This window comes from Alternaria rosae (assembly GCF_020736505.1).
Source record: "Alternaria rosae strain MPI-PUGE-AT-0040 chromosome Unknown BKA58scaffold_6, whole genome shotgun sequence".
NCBI lineage: Eukaryota > Fungi > Ascomycota > Dothideomycetes > Pleosporales > Pleosporaceae > Alternaria > Alternaria rosae.
The window spans coordinates 1,306,398-1,327,372 of NW_025763575.1; the positions used below are offsets into that span (position 1 = coordinate 1,306,398).

The 20,975-nt window shown below is 53.6% G+C and overlaps 8 protein-coding genes across 8 annotated transcripts; 1 reads left to right on the forward strand and 7 right to left on the reverse strand.

Moving 5' to 3' along the window:
* Positions 1 to 1,918: 1,918 nt before the first annotated feature.
* On the forward strand, positions 1,919 to 2,635 carry BKA58DRAFT_402778 (uncharacterized protein; the record flags this gene model as incomplete). The annotated part of the gene is made up of 2 exons (XM_046171745.1): positions 1,919 to 2,305; positions 2,360 to 2,635. 2 exons carry the CDS (start codon positions 1,919 to 1,921, stop codon positions 2,633 to 2,635), a joined length of 663 nt encoding a protein of 220 aa, XP_046024309.1.
* Positions 2,636 to 3,157: 522 nt separating this feature from the next.
* Positions 3,158 to 3,523, reverse strand: BKA58DRAFT_459181 (uncharacterized protein; the record flags this gene model as incomplete). The annotated part of the gene is made up of 3 exons (XM_046174709.1): positions 3,158 to 3,172; positions 3,229 to 3,432; positions 3,485 to 3,523. The coding sequence occupies 3 exons, from the start codon at positions 3,521 to 3,523 to the stop codon at positions 3,158 to 3,160; spliced, it is 258 nt and encodes an 85-aa protein (XP_046024310.1).
* A 1,319-nt stretch (positions 3,524 to 4,842) lies between these two features.
* On the reverse strand, positions 4,843 to 6,050 carry BKA58DRAFT_386834 (uncharacterized protein). The gene is made up of 6 exons (XM_046170505.1): positions 5,964 to 6,050; positions 5,816 to 5,890; positions 5,695 to 5,760; positions 5,554 to 5,629; positions 5,271 to 5,487; positions 4,843 to 5,203 (listed from the first exon to the last, which is right to left on the reverse strand). Exons 2-6 carry the CDS (start codon positions 5,866 to 5,868, stop codon positions 4,998 to 5,000), a joined length of 618 nt encoding a protein of 205 aa, XP_046024311.1. The 5' UTR covers positions 5,869 to 5,890; positions 5,964 to 6,050; the 3' UTR covers positions 4,843 to 4,997.
* Positions 6,051 to 6,483: 433 nt separating this feature from the next.
* Positions 6,484 to 7,491, reverse strand: BKA58DRAFT_421704 (uncharacterized protein; the record flags this gene model as incomplete). The annotated part of the gene is made up of 1 exon (XM_046172796.1): positions 6,484 to 7,491. The coding sequence occupies one exon, from the start codon at positions 7,489 to 7,491 to the stop codon at positions 6,484 to 6,486; it is 1,008 nt and encodes a 335-aa protein (XP_046024312.1).
* A 460-nt stretch (positions 7,492 to 7,951) lies between these two features.
* BKA58DRAFT_194594 (uncharacterized protein) lies at positions 7,952 to 9,583 on the reverse strand. Its single transcript, XM_046165679.1, has one exon. The coding sequence runs from the start codon at positions 9,405 to 9,407 to the stop codon at positions 8,130 to 8,132; it is 1,278 nt and encodes a 425-aa protein (XP_046024313.1). The 5' UTR covers positions 9,408 to 9,583; the 3' UTR covers positions 7,952 to 8,129.
* Positions 9,584 to 9,648: 65 nt separating this feature from the next.
* Positions 9,649 to 12,317, reverse strand: BKA58DRAFT_386839 (long-chain-fatty-acid-CoA ligase 1). Its single transcript, XM_046170506.1, has 2 exons — positions 10,120 to 12,317; positions 9,649 to 10,069 (listed from the first exon to the last, which is right to left on the reverse strand). The coding sequence occupies exons 1-2, from the start codon at positions 12,129 to 12,131 to the stop codon at positions 9,964 to 9,966; spliced, it is 2,118 nt and encodes a 705-aa protein (XP_046024314.1). The 5' UTR covers positions 12,132 to 12,317; the 3' UTR covers positions 9,649 to 9,963.
* Positions 12,318 to 13,052: 735 nt separating this feature from the next.
* On the reverse strand, positions 13,053 to 15,295 carry BKA58DRAFT_340627 (Cys/Met metabolism PLP-dependent enzyme-domain-containing protein). Its single transcript, XM_046168330.1, has 6 exons — positions 14,813 to 15,295; positions 14,704 to 14,759; positions 14,294 to 14,650; positions 14,066 to 14,246; positions 13,447 to 14,015; positions 13,053 to 13,393 (listed from the first exon to the last, which is right to left on the reverse strand). The coding sequence occupies exons 1-6, from the start codon at positions 14,859 to 14,861 to the stop codon at positions 13,226 to 13,228; spliced, it is 1,380 nt and encodes a 459-aa protein (XP_046024315.1). The 5' UTR covers positions 14,862 to 15,295; the 3' UTR covers positions 13,053 to 13,225.
* Positions 15,296 to 15,765: 470 nt separating this feature from the next.
* BKA58DRAFT_194625 (sexual development activator VeA) lies at positions 15,766 to 18,187 on the reverse strand. The gene is made up of 3 exons (XM_046165680.1): positions 18,136 to 18,187; positions 17,917 to 17,993; positions 15,766 to 17,824 (listed from the first exon to the last, which is right to left on the reverse strand). Exon 3 carries the CDS (start codon positions 17,804 to 17,806, stop codon positions 15,995 to 15,997), a length of 1,812 nt encoding a protein of 603 aa, XP_046024316.1. The 5' UTR covers positions 17,807 to 17,824; positions 17,917 to 17,993; positions 18,136 to 18,187; the 3' UTR covers positions 15,766 to 15,994.
* Positions 18,188 to 20,975: the final 2,788 nt, after the last annotated feature.

Sequence of the window (20,975 nt, forward strand, 5' to 3'; positions counted from 1 at the left end):
CTCGACTCTGAGTGATGGGCAAAGTGGGGTCTTCATGGATAGGGTACTACTTCGACTGGAACGAGTTCTTACTCAATTCGAGCAATAGATACTAATGATAGCCTTGTCATAGTCTGCATCTCTAGTATGATACGATACGTGATGTTCTATCAGAATGCCTACTGACTTCAGTCTTCGCCGCAACCACCGTGGTCCCAAAGTCTCCTTGCGTGGGCCGCCAGGGTCTTTGCGAATATCTCAAGACCAAATTCACCGGATGCGGAATCGTTGCGCCATATGGGATTCTGCATTGCCCAGCCAAATCAAGTCTCCACTACGCGAGACCGTGTCCGCACAGTCAGGACACCCACATGTTCCGCCAACATACATTTTCTATCACAAGCGAAGGTGCAGCAGTGATAATGCATCGATATGTTGTTGAGAATGGCGCCAATCCGGAAGCAGTTGTAGCCAACGATGGATTGGTTGGTAAAAGGATTTAGGCATAGATAAGATTCCTGGTGTGGTGGCGGACATACGTAACCATGTAACCCATGTCTACAATGGATCGTATGCTGTCCCTTTGAAATAGGAAGACGTTTTCGTTGATAAGAATTTAGGCGCCAGATGCATCATATGCGCTGCTCTTAAGACCCGTCCGCCAGTGTCGTGAAATGGGATATTAGGCTAGTATGTCGCCAAGCTCTCAATCCAGTCGTTACGGCTAGCACTGATGATCCCAGGAGAAGGCGCTATTCCGGACTTCGTGAGTGATGCGTAATGCTGCCGAAAGCGCTAAGCTTGGTTCAGCGGAGATGATGCGCGAGCTTGTGGGTATCCTGCGGGAGATCGACAGGAGTGGCCAGCATTCGCCATTATCATCCCGGACTTCGGTGTCGTGATGTAGGGAAGAACTGGTTCGGGGGTTGAGGGTCTTTTGAGGGGTTCAACAAGGCTCACGGCCTAGAAGGGCCAGATCCGCCATAATCATCTTTACTTCTATCCAAATACTGCCTCTTTGTAACGGAAGTGTGACTGAACTCGAAGCGTCCTCATACTCAAACCATGAAGTCGAAATGGTCAAAGATGATGAAACGGGTAGAATACGAACTTCAGCTGCTCGCCATATCTCGCTTGCGCGCGACATCCAAGTCCGAGCTCTGGCTCGCGCCTCGGCATCTCTCGCCGCTTCCCAAATGTTACTCCGCTTACATCTCCGTCCGCTCTCCAACATCCTGCGCTTACAGATCTCTGACATATCTGCTTCGGCATTTCTGGCTAAATGAAACAAGCTCCAAGTCCGCCCGACGCTTGATCCTTCGATCCCTCACCTCTCTGCCTGCCAACGATTCGCCATGTTTCTTGTGATTGGGCACGTGGTGCGTCCGCCTTAGTAAACCCGTGCATATTTGTACCATATCTCAGCTCTTAGCATGATTTTCTATACGCGCGACTTTCGTCCCGATGCTATTAAGGCCCAACGTCCGATATTAAGTACAAGGTCACGCCGTATGCTATGCGAGCATCTTCTTCTCGCCTATTCGCCAACATTGGAGTTTCCAGACCTCGTTTTCCTCAAACTGGGAAGCGAACTTGTTTACCGTCATCACGAGGAGGGGATCCGAAATTGGTTTTCTGGGGGAATTAATCTATCTTGCAGCGACTTTGGGGTAGGTTTCGCAAGGGCGTGTCTCTTCCCCACCAAGGAGGCTAGTGTTTGCTCCTAGAGAGACAGCGCGAGGGTTTTGCCGGGCAAGCTCTTTGCTGTATAGCGTGGCACGGTACACCTGAGCTGTGCGACGGTCGATCAATATAAAGAGCCTGGGTACTTGCTTTCCCCAGAGTAAGATTCATTTCGCTACGACACTGCCGACCGAACCTTGGAAAGCTTGCATCCTCGTCTCTCTTCTCTCGGAACGCAAACTAACGTCTGCGCATCATGTTGGCCAACATTCCCACCACGCTTCTCTTGCTCGTAACCTCGCTCGCTCTACCTACATACGCTGGTATTCAACAAACAGACTTCAGCGGCATTGGTCACATCTACGTCTTAGCCTCCGACAACTGGGGCACCGCAACCCCAGAGTCAAGTGTAGGATGCCTGAATGCGCATGGCAAATTCGTCCATGACAGTGGGAGCGGGAAAGAATGCGGGATATTCGAGCGCATGGATGACTACCCTTATACTCTTAGCACTCATAATGGCAACTGCACATTCCAAGACGATAGTCAAGAAGAGAACGTTGACAGTCACTACGGGCAAGGCGATTATGCATGGACGTGTACGGAGCGCAACGTTGACATTTACGACGAGCTATACACTATAGTAAGTATTGTTCCCAGCTTGGTTCGCCAGAAGACATTGCTAATGCGCACGTAGACCGGATTCCCATACGTCTTCCTCTGCTTCGGAGATGTAGCATGCTATTACGATGCTAAGCGTACCCCTACTGTCAACGAATCTCTCCCACTATGGCAGTTCCGTTGGGGATCGCAGCAGACCGGTATCACGCCAGGACATATTATGCTGCAACTCATGTGGAAGAAGCTTGGTGATACACCAAAGAGAGAGCAAATGAGCGAGATACCAGGCCCTAGGATTCAGCTTAGTAAGGACATGCAGATACCGCTGCTAGGTCAGAAGTCAAAGGCGTAGAGGTGTTGAGGCCATGCAATTGGGAAGAAGCGCAACGCGTCGGAGTACTGAGCTGTGATATCCATTGTTCCATATATGAAGGGGCATGCAGTCTTGAATACGTTCCACCTAACGAGAAAAAACATTGGCAATTGCCTATAAGTCTGCGTCGTACCGCATATGCAGTCAATTTGATGTGCGATGTCAGCTTGCATGCGCAAAGTAATCTCGGGACAGTAGTTCCAGATCCCCACACAGAATAGCTGTCGTTAAAACATCCCATGCTGCCGTTACATCGTAAAGCATAGGTTAAAGGCTTAACAAATGAAGGTACGATTTCAGGTTCATTACATGAAATTGCCGCCAACATCCGAAATCACAAGCTATTGGTCCACCAGTCATTACAGTCCATGGCTGCCATCAAGTTCATCCAAAATAGGGCCTGCAGAGATGAACCACCGCCGCCAATAGATCACTCTCACCATCGTCGTAAGACCAACCGACCAGAATGAAGTGAAATCACATCGACGCTAAGAGAGTGGTCTACGGAGGTAAGATCTACTGTGGAAAGTAAGTAGATGATGGGTATTTCCGAAGATAATGTGAGTACATACCTGACCTAGCACATCGTTGTTGGGGTCGTGTGGGGTAGTCTCAACCCTGACAGTGCTCGAAGACTCGTAGGTGTTGGGGTGTACATGCTGGCACTTGTAGGAGCCGTATGTGCCAGTCAGTGGGAGAGGGATCTCGTGAACGTCGCCGCAACCGACGGTGAAGGCGGCTTCCTCGTCCGACATGGAGCCGCCGCAGTCCTTGTTCTTTTGACTGTTAGTTTGTACGGCGAACCCCAAGCATGCGCCGAAGACATACCTTCCAGAAATTACACTCGGTGGACTCGACACAGATCATAATTGACACGATGTCGTCGTTGTCCCCACGATACATTAGTGACTATGATAGAAGAAGTGGTGAGATTATGTACAGTGGAATACACCTAGGGCTCTGCTTGTCCATGAGGAGAAACGTAGGCGCGGATGAAAAGTCTGCTTGAGAGTACACTGCGCCGACATCGCGGACGTCGTCATTGTTGATCATGCCGATGTGCGGGCTAGGAGCCGCAAACGCCATGCCGACGACGATGAGGAGAAGGGAGAGAACGTCCTGGTAGTACATGACTTTGATGGATGTTTTGTTTTTCGTATGAATAATTGGTGAGAAGTGTTGTGGTTTAAGAGCGTGGCAGTAGAGAGAACGAGTTGAGGGTGGAACTGTGAAGAGGAAATCTCTCGGGGGAGGTAAACGTTGCAATCTATGTTCCGCTAGCACGAGACAAACACTGACAAGCCTCGCGATTGGCGACGACATCGATTACCACATTTGGAAGGCGCAAGGGTGAAGCCGAATAGATTCCGCCCTTTCATTCCCAGACTCTCGGTGTAGCTCCGCGAGATCGTTCCCTCTCTCTGCTCAGACCCACGATACTGAAATACTGGTGAGGGTGAAAGGGAACTGCAATGCAATGCAAAAAAAAAACCATGATGTGTGAGTCTCCAAGCTTTCCTGCCCGTTTCACGCCCGACCGTACTCTCCTCTTTGTTCCAACATTTACTTAACCTCATCAACACGAGAAGATCTTCAGTCATGCATTGAGGGACGGCAGAGTTTCATACAAGCTTTTCTACTCGGATAATCGCTAGCCATTCCGACCTAGAGTCATGCAATTTGAGCTTTGGGCTGAACTTTCTCAACGTGGGTATGCTAAAGAAAGTCTTGGATATCCGCCCCAACCTCAAGCGGCTCGGATATCGACACTTCATGTTTGAACTACCATGGAAACATGACGGCTTCGCTGGCAAGATACATGGTGTCACCGGAGCGCATATCAGGGGCTTCGACAACCACTTTGCCGCCTACGCCGGGGTTTTGGCAAACTTCCGTGAACTGGAAATGGTCGTTGCATACTTCGAGCCGTACGACAGCGATGGTGGCTTTATCAAGTCAGGCTCAGGCGGCGACGCTCCTCCTGAGGATCCCATGTATCAACGGCTCTCGGATCATATTCTGCAAGAGATCCGAAAGGTAGCCAGTAAGAACGGTGTGGCAGAGTCGAAGTTTGCAACGATGGTTCTGCATGACAAGGCTCTCGCAGGTGAGGATGTCCTCGGTGAAGAGGATATGGTAGATCAGAACCACTACGAGAGGGAACACAAGTACGAGGGCGGTGCTAGTGGCAAGATGAGCTTCCTTACATAGACAAGATGGACGCGTGTAGACTAACACGTCTTGGATAGTTCCAGATAGTAACGGTGTCTACCTAATCAACACGACTTCGAAGTTTCTTTGCCACATGTATCTTAAAAGTCATACTTCATGCGCTACCATTCTAGTTGCCAGCAGCCAGCCTCCAGCAAATGTTGATCAGGGCCGCCGTGGCAGTAACATGGGCAGCAGTCCTCGGCAGAGCCACGTTGCTCAGGTAAGACGGGTAATGCACGAGCAACTTTGCAATGACATGGTAGCCTAGCAGGTTCACGATCTGTGCATCTCGAGGTGCAAGGACCTGCGCCAGCGCGGCAGCAAGGGCGAAGCCTGCAATCACGTTTACGTTAGCGACAATGTTTACTGATAGAGGGCACTGCGAGAAATGTCGGCTTACCAGGGAAGTTCTCCATAAGCGCATAATGCGCACTCCTTAGCCTCAGCGGCAGTCCGTCGAGCTTGTGAATATGCTTCCTCGAATGTTCTAGGTCGAGACCCTCTTCTCGGCCCATGGCTTGTCCTGCTGCGGAGAGCGCGCCCGATGCGCCGAAGGTCCAGAATATGTATAGAGCTGAGAGGGCGGGGATTGCGCGACCGGATGTTATAGCTGTTGTCTGGAGTATCCGTTAGTAAGAGACGATTTGCGGAGCTGAAGCAGAAAAGAGAAGGAATCAACGTACTGTAACTCCTGGAATCAACTTGATGAGCGCGTGAACCAGAGATTGCGTGACGCTGTCCGGCTTTGTGAGGAAGGAGCTTTTCGACACAGTCAGTTCCAGTCCGGTTTAACGAACGGCTTCGAGAGCCTGAGAAAGACGTACGTAAGAGGTATGGCAGCGAGATACATGGGCGCAAAAGCCGCGATCATCGCACCCGAAGGATTAGCACTACTCCTCCATTAGCAATCCATTACATGCTAACTTCACAGCGACCAAAACTCACATTCCATTCTCAGCAGCCACACGCTTCACCTGTTCTTTTTTCTCGTCGGCCATATTCTCGGGTTTATGTTCGTACATGTAATTTCGTAAGTACCACTCGGGAGGGTTGACAATATGCAAGCACGCACGTCAGAAAGCTACAGACCCACCTTGACTATATAGGCCTGCCAGGCTGCCAAACAATGCCCATTGTCGTTTCTAGACTGGAGGCCTATCGATGACGTGGGGCCGAACCGCGGCGCAAGTAGCAGGGGAGGGAGACAGGTGGCGGAGCGGAATTATATCCCTGGTATGCAATTGGCTGGCGCGACTGCCACACCCGGATGACCCGCATGTCCGTGGTCGGAAATGGGAGTAGCCGCCGTGGTTCTGCGGGGTTAATCGGGTGTTTGTGCAGGGTATTTGGAAGCATTAAAGTTGATAGGCGCAGTGCGAGTTTTGCTGTCTTTGTTATCGAGATGCAGTATTCAGACAGGCTAAGAAGCTGCTTGTTATGTGAATGAACCTGATTTGCTCTATGATCCTATCGCTTACCCTTCTCGAATTCATATTTGACAACACTCTCAGGAACCAATATAATAAAAAAGCAAACTCCGCGAAATAACATATAGAATCTAGACCTTGTAGAACGAACGAACACACGCAAAAGCAAACACACCCGCGGACCATCTACACCCCATACCCAACAGCCAACCTTATATCCTCCCTCTCCGCCCTCAACTCCCCTCCATCGTCATACTCTCCACTTCGCCGATGCTTAACCACCATCCTCCTCGCTCTCACAACGAGATGCTCTACCACAGCATCTTCCAAGTCCTCCTCAAAAGGATTGACATCACGTACCAGCATAACGAGTTGCGCGCGAGTGATGCTACGTGAACGTGCCGCATCGTCTGGTGTTAGCGACCAGCTTTCTGTTACGAGATCCCAGGTTCCGGCCCAGAGGTCGGTGACTAGCGTGTCGATGGCGAGGGCGAGGTTGAGAGTGTGGGTGGGTGTTGATGGGGCTGAGAGGGTATGCGAGGTGATTGATGAGGATGGGGAGGGGGATGGAGAAGGCGAGCGGCGACGGCGGTGGAAAGAGCGAGGGGGTGGTGTGCCGAACTCGTCTGAAGAAAAGGCTGAAGACGATGGTCGTGATAGAGAGGATGCGGATGAAGGCGTTCTACGGCGACGCGGGCGACTTCCCTTTTTTTGTCTTGATCGCTGTCGTCCACGTTCAATGTCTTCCTCTGTCTCGTCTTCTTCACTGTCCTCATGCTCATCTCCATCTGCGTCATCGCTATCCTCGCCATCGTCATCGCTATCAGTCTTTCCTAAACTCCCAATCCTGCCATTAAACAACACAGCCCTACAAGTCGGACAAGTACCACATGCCGCACTCCCAGACCCTAACCACTGCAGCAGACACGTCTCGCCAAACACACACTGGCATTCTGGATGTGCAGTAATCTGAACGACTTGGTGGTGGTCGGTGCAACGCTGGCGACAGATGGAGCAGAGAATTTCTTGCAGGGCGGTAGGAGTGTGGATGTGGTGTCTCATGAAGAGGGCGCGGGATGTGGAGTCGGGGTGGTAAGGCATGGTGTATGTGTGGCGTTCGTTTGGTTGGATAATGTTCTCGTGGTGCTCTGGTATCGTGGTTGCTGTTGTGTACATCTTTACGTGTGAGCCCATGGTAAGCTAAATATATCACTCTTGGTTTTGGTCGGTCTGAGACTTTTGATGTCTAGAGACATGTGTCTGAGTATGTCTGAGCATGTCTTGCAAGGCGACAAAGAACTACAACAGCGTCATGATCCAGAGTACCGAGACATGCGCTCGTACCAGAAAAGTCTTACGGGCTATCAACTTCAGTCTCAGAAGACAGTGTCCCAATGCGACTAGTACACTTCCTATTCTCGAGACTACCAACACCAAGATGTTCAAGAATAGATATTATGTTGTTGTATGCTATTAAGTCGTAATTTCGTCGCTTTCATGCATAGACAATACCTATACAAAATGCTCCAGACATTAATGGGAAAAGACCAAAATCTCTGACGAAGACAGATACAAGAAGTATAGCAACTCCAATCCGCACACAGTGCGAGTAAGGAGAGGGACGCTGATGATGTGAATGAAACTGACAGAAAGGAAACGAATCAGAAGCAGAGAAAAAGGGGTAGGGGACAAGTTACCCAGCAAACGCCTTTCCCGCACGCTCCATGTGCTATGCAAGATGTTCCTAGGCTGATAATGCGAACAACGTCCAATGGTGTCTTCGGGCAAAGCAAGCTTTTCAACATCTTCCAAACGTATCATCAATCTTCTAGTCAAAAGATCTCATGGCCCAACCCTCCAAACCCATCATCCCCAACCTTGACCCTCTTGCCCTTACCCTCCATCTCGCGCGGTATACTAGGCACGTCAGGGACATCCCTACCATCGGGCACAACGCGCACAGGCTCTTCGCTCTTCAGATTACTCCTCGAGAAGCGCTTGGTGAGCCTCGAACTAGATCGTCTGGGGCTCTTCTTGCTCGCGGTGCTCTTGACGCGTTTTATACTGCGCTCGGTGCGCTCCGACACTTCGGCTTCGGAGGCGGACGCAGCGGAGAACATGTCGATGTCGCCTTCGGAGTCGGTGGGTATGGGTTTGTACTCGCCGTCCGAGTCATGGAGGGTGGCTTTGCGCTTCTTTACAATCTTGCCGATGCTGACGGGTGGCTCAACTTCGACTGGGGTTGTGTTTCGTGATGGGTCTTCGTTTTCGCTAGGGGTGACGTCCGGGGTGGGTGGTGCGAAGTCGGGGATGCGTGGGACGGGCGGTATGTCGCTGTAAAGGACGGTCTGGAGCTCCTTCTTCGCAGAGGCGAGCTTGTACTCGAGGTCGGAGACGCGCTTCGTGAGCTTCTTCTGCTTGTGCAGGTCTTTCTTGCTGGGGGTGTGGCGGAGGGTCGGTGTTCGCGGTGTGCGGATTGGAGTCGCAGCCTCGGCCATGGCTGCGGTCAAGCCAAGCTGCATCTTCTCAGCGGCAACAGGCTGATATGGTGTACCAAATTGCCGCGACCTCATAGCGGGTCGTACGAAGACTTTTGGTTGAGGGAGAAGGCCCAGGTCCTTCGCTTCATGATAGGCGATTTCGGCATCCCTCTTGCGCTGCTCTAGTAGTTGCTGGTGCTGGTCCTTCTCCCGCTCTGCGTCTGCGTTCCCAGCTTTGCGCTTGCCCAGAACACTGCCGAACATGGAGGCGAACGCGCGTTGTAGGCGAGCATAAGTCGTCTCTGTCGGCGCGGTTGCCGATGCCTGTACGGTTGTGCTAAAGCTGGATTCCGTAGGGGTCCCACTACCGGAAGCTGCCCTCGAAGAAGCCGACTTGACCAGGCGGGGCATGCGGTTCGCAGAGCTCTTTCTCGACGTCGGCGGCTTCGCGTTCTCCTCGTTGAACTGCTCGATCAGCTCTTCGATACCGATGTCTTTCCATAGCTCGTCTGGCGGCGGTCGTATGCTGCCGTTTGTGTTTGTGTGTTCCTTGAAGCGCGACGCGCGCGGCTGTGTCGACTCTTCGGCGTCGTCGCTCATGGCCAAAGCCGTTGCGCGTGTAATGGGCATCCGTCTGGGGTGCTCGCGGCGCTAAGATGCAGTAAGGTGATGGAGATAAGGGAGCGCGCCTCGAGGAAGCGGCGAGGCGGCAATAAGGCGGAGAAGGGTCGAGGGTGTAGAGCGGAGGACCGTGACTGTTTGTTTTGTGCAGAAATTAGTCGAGAAGTTGCTTCGCTGGTTGCAGCGTCGGACACGACAATTACTGGCTACGGCTTCCGAGGTGAGGAGGACCCTGTCAATGCGTGACTTGGCGCCCACTGATTGCTCGCTACCTAGGTACTCTCCACTACGGCCCGTGACACGTTGTCTACTATCGTTCACCGCTTGCAATTTTCATCCTTTCACCAGCTCATCAGCCGGCAAGGCTCCATAGCGGTCGTGATGAACATGTTCAGTTTGTAGTATTACCGCTACTGTACACTCAATCGACCGATCTATACGCAGTTCCATGGTACCATGACTCGCACAGGGTGCCTGAGTACCCGCGCGCTAGGAAAGCAACCATGCAATCACTGTCTAGGTATCCTCGTACGGCCGCCAGACGCCAAACATGCAGTTCCACTCTCTACAACTTCGCCTTGGCCTTCGACTCCTCGGCCAGTGCCTCCTCATAGCAGTCATCCAGTTCCTTCCTGAAAGCCTTGACAGTTTGCGGGCGCTTCAACTTCAGTCTGTATAGTGTTAGTATGTCAACCATCTGGTATCGTCAAGTTGAACTTACGTTGGGGTCAAAAGTTGGTTTTCGATGGTCCAAGGATCAACAAACAACCGCACAGCCCTGACGCGCTCGTAGCTATTGAACTTGTTCTTTCGTCCCACCTTTTCCAGCTCCTTAAGTACTGCCTGTTCGACCTTCTTGTTCTTGCAGACCTCCTTCAACTTCTCGATATCGCCTTCTGGAATCTTCTCGCCGAGCACCTTGGATGCGAATTGTGGGAAGATGTCAGGCGCGACACCGAAGATGGCCACGAGGAAGGATTGATGCGAGTCGCCATGGACATAGCCAGAGGCGAGGTAGCTGCAGTTTGCAAGGTATACATTCTCGATCCGCTCGGGGGAAATGTACTCGCCCTGCGCGAGCTTGAGGACGTTCTTCCTGCGGTCGATGATCTTGAAGCGACCGAGCTCGTCGACGGAGCAGATGTCGCCAGTGTGGAACCAGCCATCAGCGTCAATCGCCTTGGCAGTCTCCTCCTCGTTGCGGAAGTACTCCTTGAACTGCGATGCAGAGCGGATCAACAGCTCACCACGAGGATGCGGCTTATCGGTGGACATGTACTCCATGTCAGGCACATCGAGCAGCGCGCACTCTGTGTTTGGTCCAACACCACCGCAGTTGCCAGCGGAGAAGTCACCCTCGTGCTGGACGAGTGCAACGGCGTAAGTCTCGGTAAGACCGTATCCTTGTGTGAAGTTGCTTCCGAAGACGATACGGAGGAATTGATGCAGACTGGGATCAATGGGCGCAGAGCCACTGACTAGAACCTTGCAACGGTCCAGTCCAAGACCAGCAGAGACCTTCTTAGCCCAGATGCGATCGTAGAGCATGTGCTTGTTAGTCGGGTTTTGCTTGTCGTTGAGAGCCGCCAGCTTGGTCGATACCACGTGTCGGGATAGTGCTCCCTTGACGCCAGTGGCTTGGATGGTCGCTTCCTTGATCTTAGCTCCGAAGCGGTTGTACAGCCTGGGTACACCAGAGAAGATGGTAGGTCGCAGCATCTGCAAGTCATCTACTAGCTCTGCGATGTTTCCATGGAAGTAGCCAATAGCAGCACCGGTCGCCAACCCACTGTGTTCTCCCAGCCGCTGATAGATGTGCGCCAAGGGCAAGAAAGAGCAGATGATCTCATTGGGACCGCTACCCATGATGACCATAGATGTGCATGTTCCAGCATGTGCGTTCTTGTGAGACAGAACGACGCCCTTGGGGTTTCCCGTTGTGCCAGATGTGTAGTTGATGGTAACAATGTCTTCAGGTGTAGGAGGGTTCATCGGGATCGGTTGCCTCTCGCCCAAAGCTTCCACGTCCTTGATGTAGTGGATCGTTACACCTTGTTCGCTCGCAAGCGAGTTCAGGATGTCGCCCTTGGACTCTCCGGGAAGCTCGCCAGCGGAAAGCGGATCGAGAACCACGATGATCTTCAGCGAAGGCAATCGAGGTTTCAGCTTCAACAGCGCGGTAACGTGGTTCACTCCAGCAACCACGCAAGACAGCTCGGAGTGGTTGATGATGTATTCGGTTGTGTCTGGGCCCAGCGTGTCGTAGATGGAAACGGTGTAGAGTCCTTGAGACATGCACGCCAGATCCGTGATTTGCCATTCCGGCCTGTTCTGACACCACAGTCCAATACCGTACTTTGGCGCGGTAACGCCAGCTTGTTTGTGCAAGTGTACCAGACCGGCACCGAAGTTCGTTCTCCGCTTGGCGACTGTCTCGTAGTCTTCCCAAACGTAGGGCCCGAAGGTCTTGGTAGCTGTGTCGTAGGGGCGATGGCCCAGGCACTTGTTCTTGGGCCATTTGGCGACCGAGTTCTCGAACGCTTCGTGGGGTGTCCTGATCTCAGGAACCAGGTGATCCAGGAGAGGCTTGTCCGTAAACCTCCAATGCCTGTAGATGGCGCTCCTTCCCTCTGCCTCTGAGCCTGGCAACGCCACACTGTATGGCTGTCCTTTCGCCGGAGGCCCATGGAGCTCCTCCGCGCGGTCCATCTGGGCATCTATAGATCCGAACATCTTCGCGTATGTATGTGTTCGGCTAGGTCGGTTTCGAGTGGTCGCTCTGTCCGGTTCGGTCGAGGACGACTTCGTGTAACGTGCAAAGGTGATATCAGCGAGGTGATGACAGATAGTCTACTCTATATTAAACGTCAGCAGAGCTCTTGGTAAACACGCCGCTGATGGGCGAGGTCGGCGTGTCCGGACAGCCCCAAGCTTCTAGCTTCCAGCTGCGACATGGCAGATGACCTCACATACCTATAGCTTTACGCCCGGAATTCCGCTCGCTCCTCAGCTATAGCTTGCTGTAAAAAGAAGATGCAACAAGTCTCGATAAAGTGCAACGCGCTCAAACTCAGCAGTGGAGGATGGGAATCAGGCGCAACGAACCCTAAAGCAAGGGTTGTAATCATACGGGACTAAGCCAGAAACTCCACAATTTCCCATGGCGGCGCAAAACGTGCCTCGGCAAAGTCGTCATGTCGCGCTCCCGTCCAATTGCGACCAAGATGAAAACTGGAGCCAAGTTCCTGCACCGAAAGCTACCGGTCAGGTGCGCTGGATGCAGCTGAAACCCCGATGTCTGGGCATCCCGCTCTTCTCCAGACTCCGGAGCATGCGCCTTTTGGCATGTGTTTGCGGGGAATGAGATGGGGTGCCGCGCTGCCTTTGATGTACCGCTGAGCAAGAGGGCTGGTGTGTATAGGATGACGAGAGCGTTTGGATGCGCACATGCGTCGTGTGCTAGATTTGTGGCTTTCACATGTTGTCGAGATCAGATCCTGGGGTAACGATCCTTGTTTCGCGACCACGCAGACGGCTCCATGCTGATTGGCCGACCGGTCTCGGTACTGGAGCCCGCCGATAGGGAAGATGCCTCGGCTTGCATTGCTGCGTGTGCGCTGCCAGGAGTTAGAAGAGACATGTAACGACTTCGTACGAGGACACCACGGAGAGAGTTCACGCTGCGCAATAGATAACAAGTAGTGTAGGTATCAAACATCTGACCTATCAGCCACAATATGGCCCAGGACTGCCATTAGGTATTCATCGCACTACAATCTCGGAATCGCTGTTCGCGTTTCTAGAGCAACAAACTCAGTACCACATTCCTATGTAGCTCCCGACAAGGACGCAGAAGGCTCACCGCCGCCTGTTTTGGTTGCATTCTCAGGCTGACCCTTTTCAGCCGGCTTCGTGTTAGACTTATTGAACGACTGCTCAAAGTCGGCAATAATGTCGTCGATGTGTTCTGTGCCAACTGAAATACGGATGAGATCCTACAATCTGTCAGCAAATCATCACTTTGATCCCATAAGCACCATTTGTTTACCTCTGTAACACCAGAGCTGATCTTCTCCTCGTCACTCAACTGCTCGTGCGTCGTCGTCCAAGGATGGATAGCCAGCGTCTTCGAATCGCCAACGTTCGCTACATTGGAGATGAGCTTAAAGTTGTCTACAACCTGGCTGCCTGCTGCACCACCTCCTGTTACACCAAATGATAGCACGCCTCCAAAACCACGCGGTAGGTACTTCTTCGCTAGCTCGTGTGATTGGTGGCTCTCGAGACCTGGGTACGATACCCAGCTTACGTTCTTGTTGTTCTCAAGCCATTTCGCCAGTTTGAGTGCGTTGTATGCGTGTCGCTCGGCTCGTAGGGAAAGGGTTTCGACACCAAGAATGAGCTGTTGTGCAGCGAAGGGATTCAGCGCTGCGCCTAGATCTCGCTGGATCTCAACGCGGGCTCGGATGATGAATGTGATGGCTCCAAAAGTCTCCCAGAACTTGAGTCCATGGTAGCCGTCTGACGGCTCAACCATCTGCGGGAAGCGCTTGCCATGCTTGCCCCAGTCGAACTTTCCGCTGTCTACGATGATACCACCAATCGTCGTTCCGTGGCCTGTCGTCTCAGTCAGTATACTTTCTTTCGAGGAATGAAGTGAGCCTTACCTCCAATCCACTTCGTAGCAGAGTGCACCACAATGTCGGCACCAAAGTCGATAGGCCTGCAGAAGTATCCTCCAGCACCAAATGTGTTGTCAACAATGACCGGAACACCAGCCTCGTGCGCAATCGCTATGATCTTCTCGAAGTCGGGGACGTTGTACCTTGGGTTGCCGATACTCTCAAGCTTCGAAACATTAGCCAGCTTGCAGGTAATCGTTTGCAGAAACTCACGTAGATGGCCTTCGTCTTCTCGTCAATCGCAGCCTTGAAGTCATCCGGCTTGTCGCCGTTGACGAATTTGGTCTGCACTCCCAGGCGTGGGAAGAAGACCTTGAGCTGGTTGTATGTGCCTCCGTACAAGTTCGAGGTTGCAATGATGTTGTCTCCGGCATGTGCCAACGCAGCTATGGCGATGAATTGAGCGGCCTGGCCAGACGCTGTTGCTAGTGCTGCAACACCGCCTTCTAGTGCGGCGATACGTTTCTCGAGGACATCGACGGTGGGATTCATTATGCGACTGTAGATATTGCCAAACTCTTTGAGTCCGAAGAGCCTTGCGCCATGAGCGCTGTCATTGAACGTGTAGGACTGTTTGTATTAGCATGATTGTCATTGAAGGCCCACTTTGTTCCACAACTTACACTGGTCGCGTAGATAGGTACGGCACGAGAGTTTGTCGCTGAGTCTGGCTCATGACCTGGAGAGGTTGTATTAGTACATACACCAGGAGAGCAGCTTGAAAGCGCTCACCAGCGTGCAATTGCAGCGTCTCGAAGTTCTTGGACAGTTCCTCAGCCATGTTGCTTTACAATGTAACAATTATGCACAATGGCGATGTGAATTGGGTGGTAGAGTGTCAGATATTCACGAGAAGGTTTGGAAATCGAGGAGAGGAAGGAGGAAAGAGGGGAGAACCAAAGGATCAATTGTGCCAAAAGTCGCGTCCGTCACGTCATTTTTGCCCACGCGGGTGTGGATCACGCTTATGTCCACAGCAGACCTTCGTAGCTTCCCATCGCGGGAAGTGTACTTGAGGCCCGTCACACTGTTACCATCCCATCATAGGCTAGCTACAGGTAAGTCGGTCTTCTTTGCGGCATAATGCGAAAAGCTTGAAGGTCTACGTTACCTATTATGTGTAAGAGACAGTCACATTGTACTCGTCGGATGCATGGCGCGTGTTCTGGTAGGACGCTGGCAAATTGCGTGATTGTGTTGATCTGTATTGGGACGCGGGGTAGGTAGAGGGGTACTCTGGAGACGGACTAGGCAACGCGAGATGTAGCCGTTCCGTGGAATGTGCTTGGAGCGGACAAGCTGCGTGTATTGCTCACGCAAGGGGACCACAACTAAAGTTCAACAGCGCACTTTGTGCCATGATTGAGCCTACGGAATCTATGCAAATCACAAGCAGCCTCCCTTGTCGCATGCTCATGCGTATACTATCTGGTCCGATTATCCGGACGGCGACATGAAGCCGTGGAGGGTAAAGCCACAGTTCCATTGACCAATGGAATGAAATGCCAGAGCTCTCAATTTGCTGAGCCGCGTGTTCCGTAAAGCACATCCAAACAAAATACATGGTAGAAATAATAGAGTGAAAGGAAACATGGGGCGTGTTGCCTTGATGTGTGTGGGGGATGTGGGGTATGTGGGTAGTATATTTTGTGTAACAGTGAAAAGAAATGGTAGTGTGCAGCTCAATAGCTGACGTATGTGTAATAAAGCATAGAAAGACAGGGCTTGGATACAAAATAGGAAAGACTGCCGTGGTGAGATCGCGCATTCGTCGTACTCGAGGGTATAGATGATCAGAGCACATTAGATCCGTAACAGCACACATAACGCCGTACTCCTACAACAGATCCTTATGCAGCGTACATACTGGGGGCCGGTCTTATCAGAGCTACGCGGCCGTCAGTAGAGAAAAACTCAATGGCCGACTGCGGGTACATGACGTTGCCGTTGTGTCCCGTCCGCACGCCGGTAGCTCATAGCCGCTCGGTCCATGGGCTCCTCCATATCCGGAGAGTCGGCAGTGTCGTAGCTGTACCCAGCACCAGAGGGTTGTGGCCTGCTGCCAGAGACCATGCGTTCGTTCAAGTGGCGGGAGTCGAATGTGCTGGAGAAAGAACGTTTGTTGCTTGATCCAGCCGACATGGGCGGAAGACCCTGTGCCTGGGCGTTGAACTTGGGCAGCGCATAGTTCTGGCTGGACCCGTCAGAATTGACTGACATGGTAGCTGAAATAGTACCGGGCGGCGACTGGTAAGAAGGCGAGACGGGCTCCAGTTTCTCAGCAACGATGGGCCTCAAAGATGGCAGCGGCTGGTGGCTGGGAGTGTGCACAGCACTAGGTGTAGACGAAGCATATGCCTGTGGTGAGGTGTGCAAGGGCTGCAGGGGTTGCAGAGGCTGGCTCATTTGCTGCGGCCGACTGTACTGATCCACAGAGCTGTAGGATTGCACTGCATGGCTGGGCGCGGAGTACTGCTGAGGCGACGATTGGGTCACAGACGAACGTCGGTAATCGACTGGTTGAGCGTACTCGGCGGCCACGTGTTCCTGACGGGAAGGAGGAACCTGGTCGTAGTGAGCCGGCTGCTGGTAGTTGGAGTAGCCGTATTGCTGGCTTGCGGGCATTGCGGGCTGAGGTTGCTGCTGGCTCGAGTAGCTGCCGTGTTGGGCATGTTGCGGGTGTTGCGGGTGTTGCGAGTATGCAGTGGAATGCTGGGGAGGTTGCATCATGGAAGGCGTTTGGGGAGCGGAGTACTGCTGCGAGTATTGGTGTTGTTGGCTCGAGGCATACGAAGGCATTTGCGTGTACGTGGGGTTCTGCGGCGGTGGCATCTGCTGCTGATAGCCATTGCTGGCAGGGTAGCCATGTGCCATCTCCTCCATGCTCGGACGGCGGGGAGGTGCCAGCGACGGATTGCTGGCGTTGGAGACGGACCGTGGACGGTCATCGAGAGGGGCGTTTGGTGGCTGGCCGTAGTTGTCGGGGGTCGCTGTTCCTCTCGCGCGGTCGTAGCCACCGCCCTCCTCATCATACTCGTCCCATTCCTTGGACGACTTGTTCTCGCGGCGCCTCATCCTCACGTCGCGACGGATACGGACACGACAGCCCTGCTCGGCAACCTGACGACTCAGGGCAGTGCTCTCGGACAGACCAGGGAACTTCTTCGCAGAGAAGACGGTGAAGGGCGATGATCTGACCTCGGCACGATGGGAGACAAAGTGGTTGCCGTCGAAGATGACTTCTGGGTCACCAGGGTCCAGGTCCTTGACCTCGGCCAGGTTTTCAAACAGAGCAAAACTCAGGCGGTACTTGCCCTCGTGGCGGACTGAGAGGTCGGGAAAGATGAAGTAGCCGGCGGGCGTAGGGCGCTCGAGGTAGGCCATGCCTGCAACGGGGGTGCCGGTAAGGACAGGAAAGCTGGGGCCTGCAGAAGACTGGGTGCGTCCATGTGCGATGGCGCGCGCATTCTCCAGACTGGCATGGAGGAAGAAACTCGCATTATAGGCGAAGGTGATGTCCTGGTCGTTCTCGTAGATACGAAGCTCGACAATAGGCGGAGGGTCCACTGGGCGGCGATCGGCACTGGACTTTGCGCCGCTACCACATGCACGCGCGCGTTCGGGCTGCTGGATCACCTGCAGATTGTAGCGAATCGTGCGGCCATCCTTGGTGGTGCGGATGAATTGACTCTTGTTTTCGTGGCTGACAGCAATGTTGGACATCATGAGTGCGATGGGTCGTGTCTGTAGCGAGTCAGCATGCGGAGTCGTCGTGGAGTTGGGGTGAGGCGATGCCAGGGACTGCCTCGCTGCACCCACCCAAAGGGAACACTTACATCAGCGACCACACAATGGGTACTTTGCACGAGCTAGAACAACAGCTACTCTGGTGTGAACCACGGTAGCAGACGATCTGGACTGGTCAGCACATGTGTTTGACAATGCCATTCCCACAGCTCGTGGACGCCGCAGGGCCGACACGGCATCGCTGGCTGACGCGTGCCCAAACTGTCGGCATCCCAAAGGCGCGGGAGAGACTCGCTGGGAAAACTTACCGGCAGAGACGTGGAAAATCAACAAAAAAAAATGATGCGCAAAGCGACAGGTCGAGCAGAGGAATCGTGCAGTGGGGGATGCGCAGAGATGGATGTCTTTGCGGTGCTGCGGTCGATGGCTGGGTGGTGCTGAGGGCCGGGTGCTGGGGGCCAGAAAGCTTGGGAGACGCGACGGCGAGGCTGGCTAAGATGATGCCAAGTCAGGTGTGCTCCAAAGGATCCTCCGAGACAGATGGCAGAGCGAGAACAGCACCGGTCGTCGGGAGCCGCAATTGCAATGAGGGTGCAAGAGTCGGCGGTGGATATGTGAAGAATGGGGAGAGCTGAGGGCACGCGGCTATGAGAGGGGACGGCTGCGAGGCCCGCTGGGTCAGGCTCATCTGCACTGACATTTTAGCCGGACAAAGGCAGCTTAGTCTGCTGTGGCTATTGGTTTGAAGCCTCACCCGCGTGCAACCCAGGAATGCTCCGCGGACGCCTCGCGCGCAGAAGCTGCGTCTCTAGTACCACCAGGGCATGGCGCAGCATTGTGTTGCATCGCGAGAACCCGGCGAGAACCACAGCTCGCTCTGTGCATGCTCCCTCAGGCTCTTTGGCAACGAGCTCTCTGCTCTCCACACCTTCCTCTCTGCAGGCCCGCCATCCACCACAACCACGCGCACTGACTCGTGTGCCCCGAAGCGAGCACCAAGCGGGAACCGAAACATATTGGCCCGCGTCTTGCCAAAGTTGAACTAGCCGGCTAGGCCACTGGCCACCGATCACACGGTTCCAGCTCCCGGCTCTCGATGGGCAACCATGGCGTCGTCCCATCACATCGCCTCGGGGTCTGGCGCAATGCCTACGCTACGAGGCACACGCATCGCCATGTTACGAGCACAAAATACTGCAGCCGCCATAGCTAGTTGCTTTCGCTTTCGCCTCTCCCTTGATGCTAAATTGCCAATGCTACCCATCCTCAGCTGGGCGCCACGTCTGGGTAGAGAGCCGGTTTCTGTAGTAGGCCCGCCTGGGGATGCATGGTGCCAGGGTGCCCGGGAGATACCGCCTGGGCCAAGCACACTGTGCCGTGCGACAATGGCTGGCGCACACAACAGCCAGATGGTCTGATGCTCGTCACTATCCATGCCGACACCTCGCGTTTCTTTCCAGCCCCATCTCGTCCTTTTGCCAGAGTGCTGACCGCCCCCATGAACGGTTCTCCAACGGTGCTTTTTATGCACTCGCTGCTGACAGACTGCCCGCTGGGCCGCTGGAAACCAATGGCCAGCGAGGCGGATTCCAGCAGCGAGCAGTGGGCAACAAACGGCCCACTCTCAAAGGATCATCGTGGCCGACATGCCCCTGCTGCCCTTCTGCTGGATTGCGCCAAGTGGGATCCTTTACCCGTCGTTCCAGCCACCTTGATTCGCCCCCTCCATCATCGGAAGCATGCAGCCCCAGTATTCCTGTGTTCCTCAACGGCCGGGATGCGCACTCTCCCGTTGCAGCTTCCTCAGGGCCTGGGGCGATCAGATCCGCTTCCTGTTGCTGCCAACATCCTGCGCGCTGTTTCGACGTGCTGGACATTCAATCGCAGTAAGACGCTGCCCTTGCTTGTCGATGCCGAGTCCATCTCATGGTGATCACGTACCGCCGAATCGTGCATGAGGGCGCCCGTTCTATCCGCAGCCCGGAGCGACTCGCAAAAGTAAATGCCATTAAAGTTTGCGGAAAGCGGAGGTTTCACCCTTCATTGATTGGGACTGCCGCCGCGAACCCACCACGCGCACATGTCAAACGCTCTGTTGGTTGACTGCTGTCGCACTTGGGCTCCGACAAATACTCCGGAACTTACCAATCGCTTCACCCTGGCCGAACACAGCGTCGTCCTCCGGTCTTTCGCACTCGACCCTGATGAACCCTGTTGCTGAAACCTTGGTCGGTAACTTTGGATGGTTTGGTCGTTTTATGACGCGGTCTGCCAGTCTTCGCGTCTGAAGTCTTTCAGCACCTTCAAAAGTCAAAACCCTTACCCTCGGCAGTGGCTACACAGAGTTGCATAGCGTCGTTGCTGAAGATGATCAAACAATGCAGTCGCCCGCCATAGCTTACACAAGAAGACACATTATGGCACCAGTCGTATATGGTTTGCAGCATTTTGCGCAGTCTCTTGCAAAGGTTCCTCAGCCAACTTGAAATCACTGCATCCACTCCGATATGCGCTTGGTCATCGCCTAAGGCCTGGATCCCACACTCGTTTCACTTCTGTCAATTACAGCCTCGCCAAACAGCCCACAACCGTGCTATCTCCATCACGCGGTAATATCGCACGGACTTGCATGCCTCAAATCATGCTTTGCAACGACTATCGCGCAGAGCGTGACAGCAGAGTACACCCGAAGTCCTTGCATGAGCCCATGCTAAACCTTCAAGCTAGGTGCATGCCTACGAGTGACGTCTGCGCTCCACCGTCCAGACTTCCTCTGCCTGTGCTGTCTCGATATCAGGCCATCTTTCGCTCCACTCAGCGCCTTTGGAGGCACTACAGAGCCACGTTGACCTAGCGTGTTCAATAGACGCCGCAAAACGCAAACAGTCGCATCCAGCTCCCTGCGGCTCAGTGTACTGAGCGCCTCTTGAACACGAACGTCACACTGGCAAAAGCTACGCCTTGACCCTGGGCCATCTTGGTCAATCTACCGCAGGCGCAGCCTTATCCCCAGATACCGATCGTTCCAATGGCCAACCCTAGAGAAAGCCACCATGCAATCAAGATGCCAAACATGACGACCACCCCGCGCCCATGTGGTCTGATAGCAGCAAGCACATGCCTTTCTGTACATACCAACATACCTCAT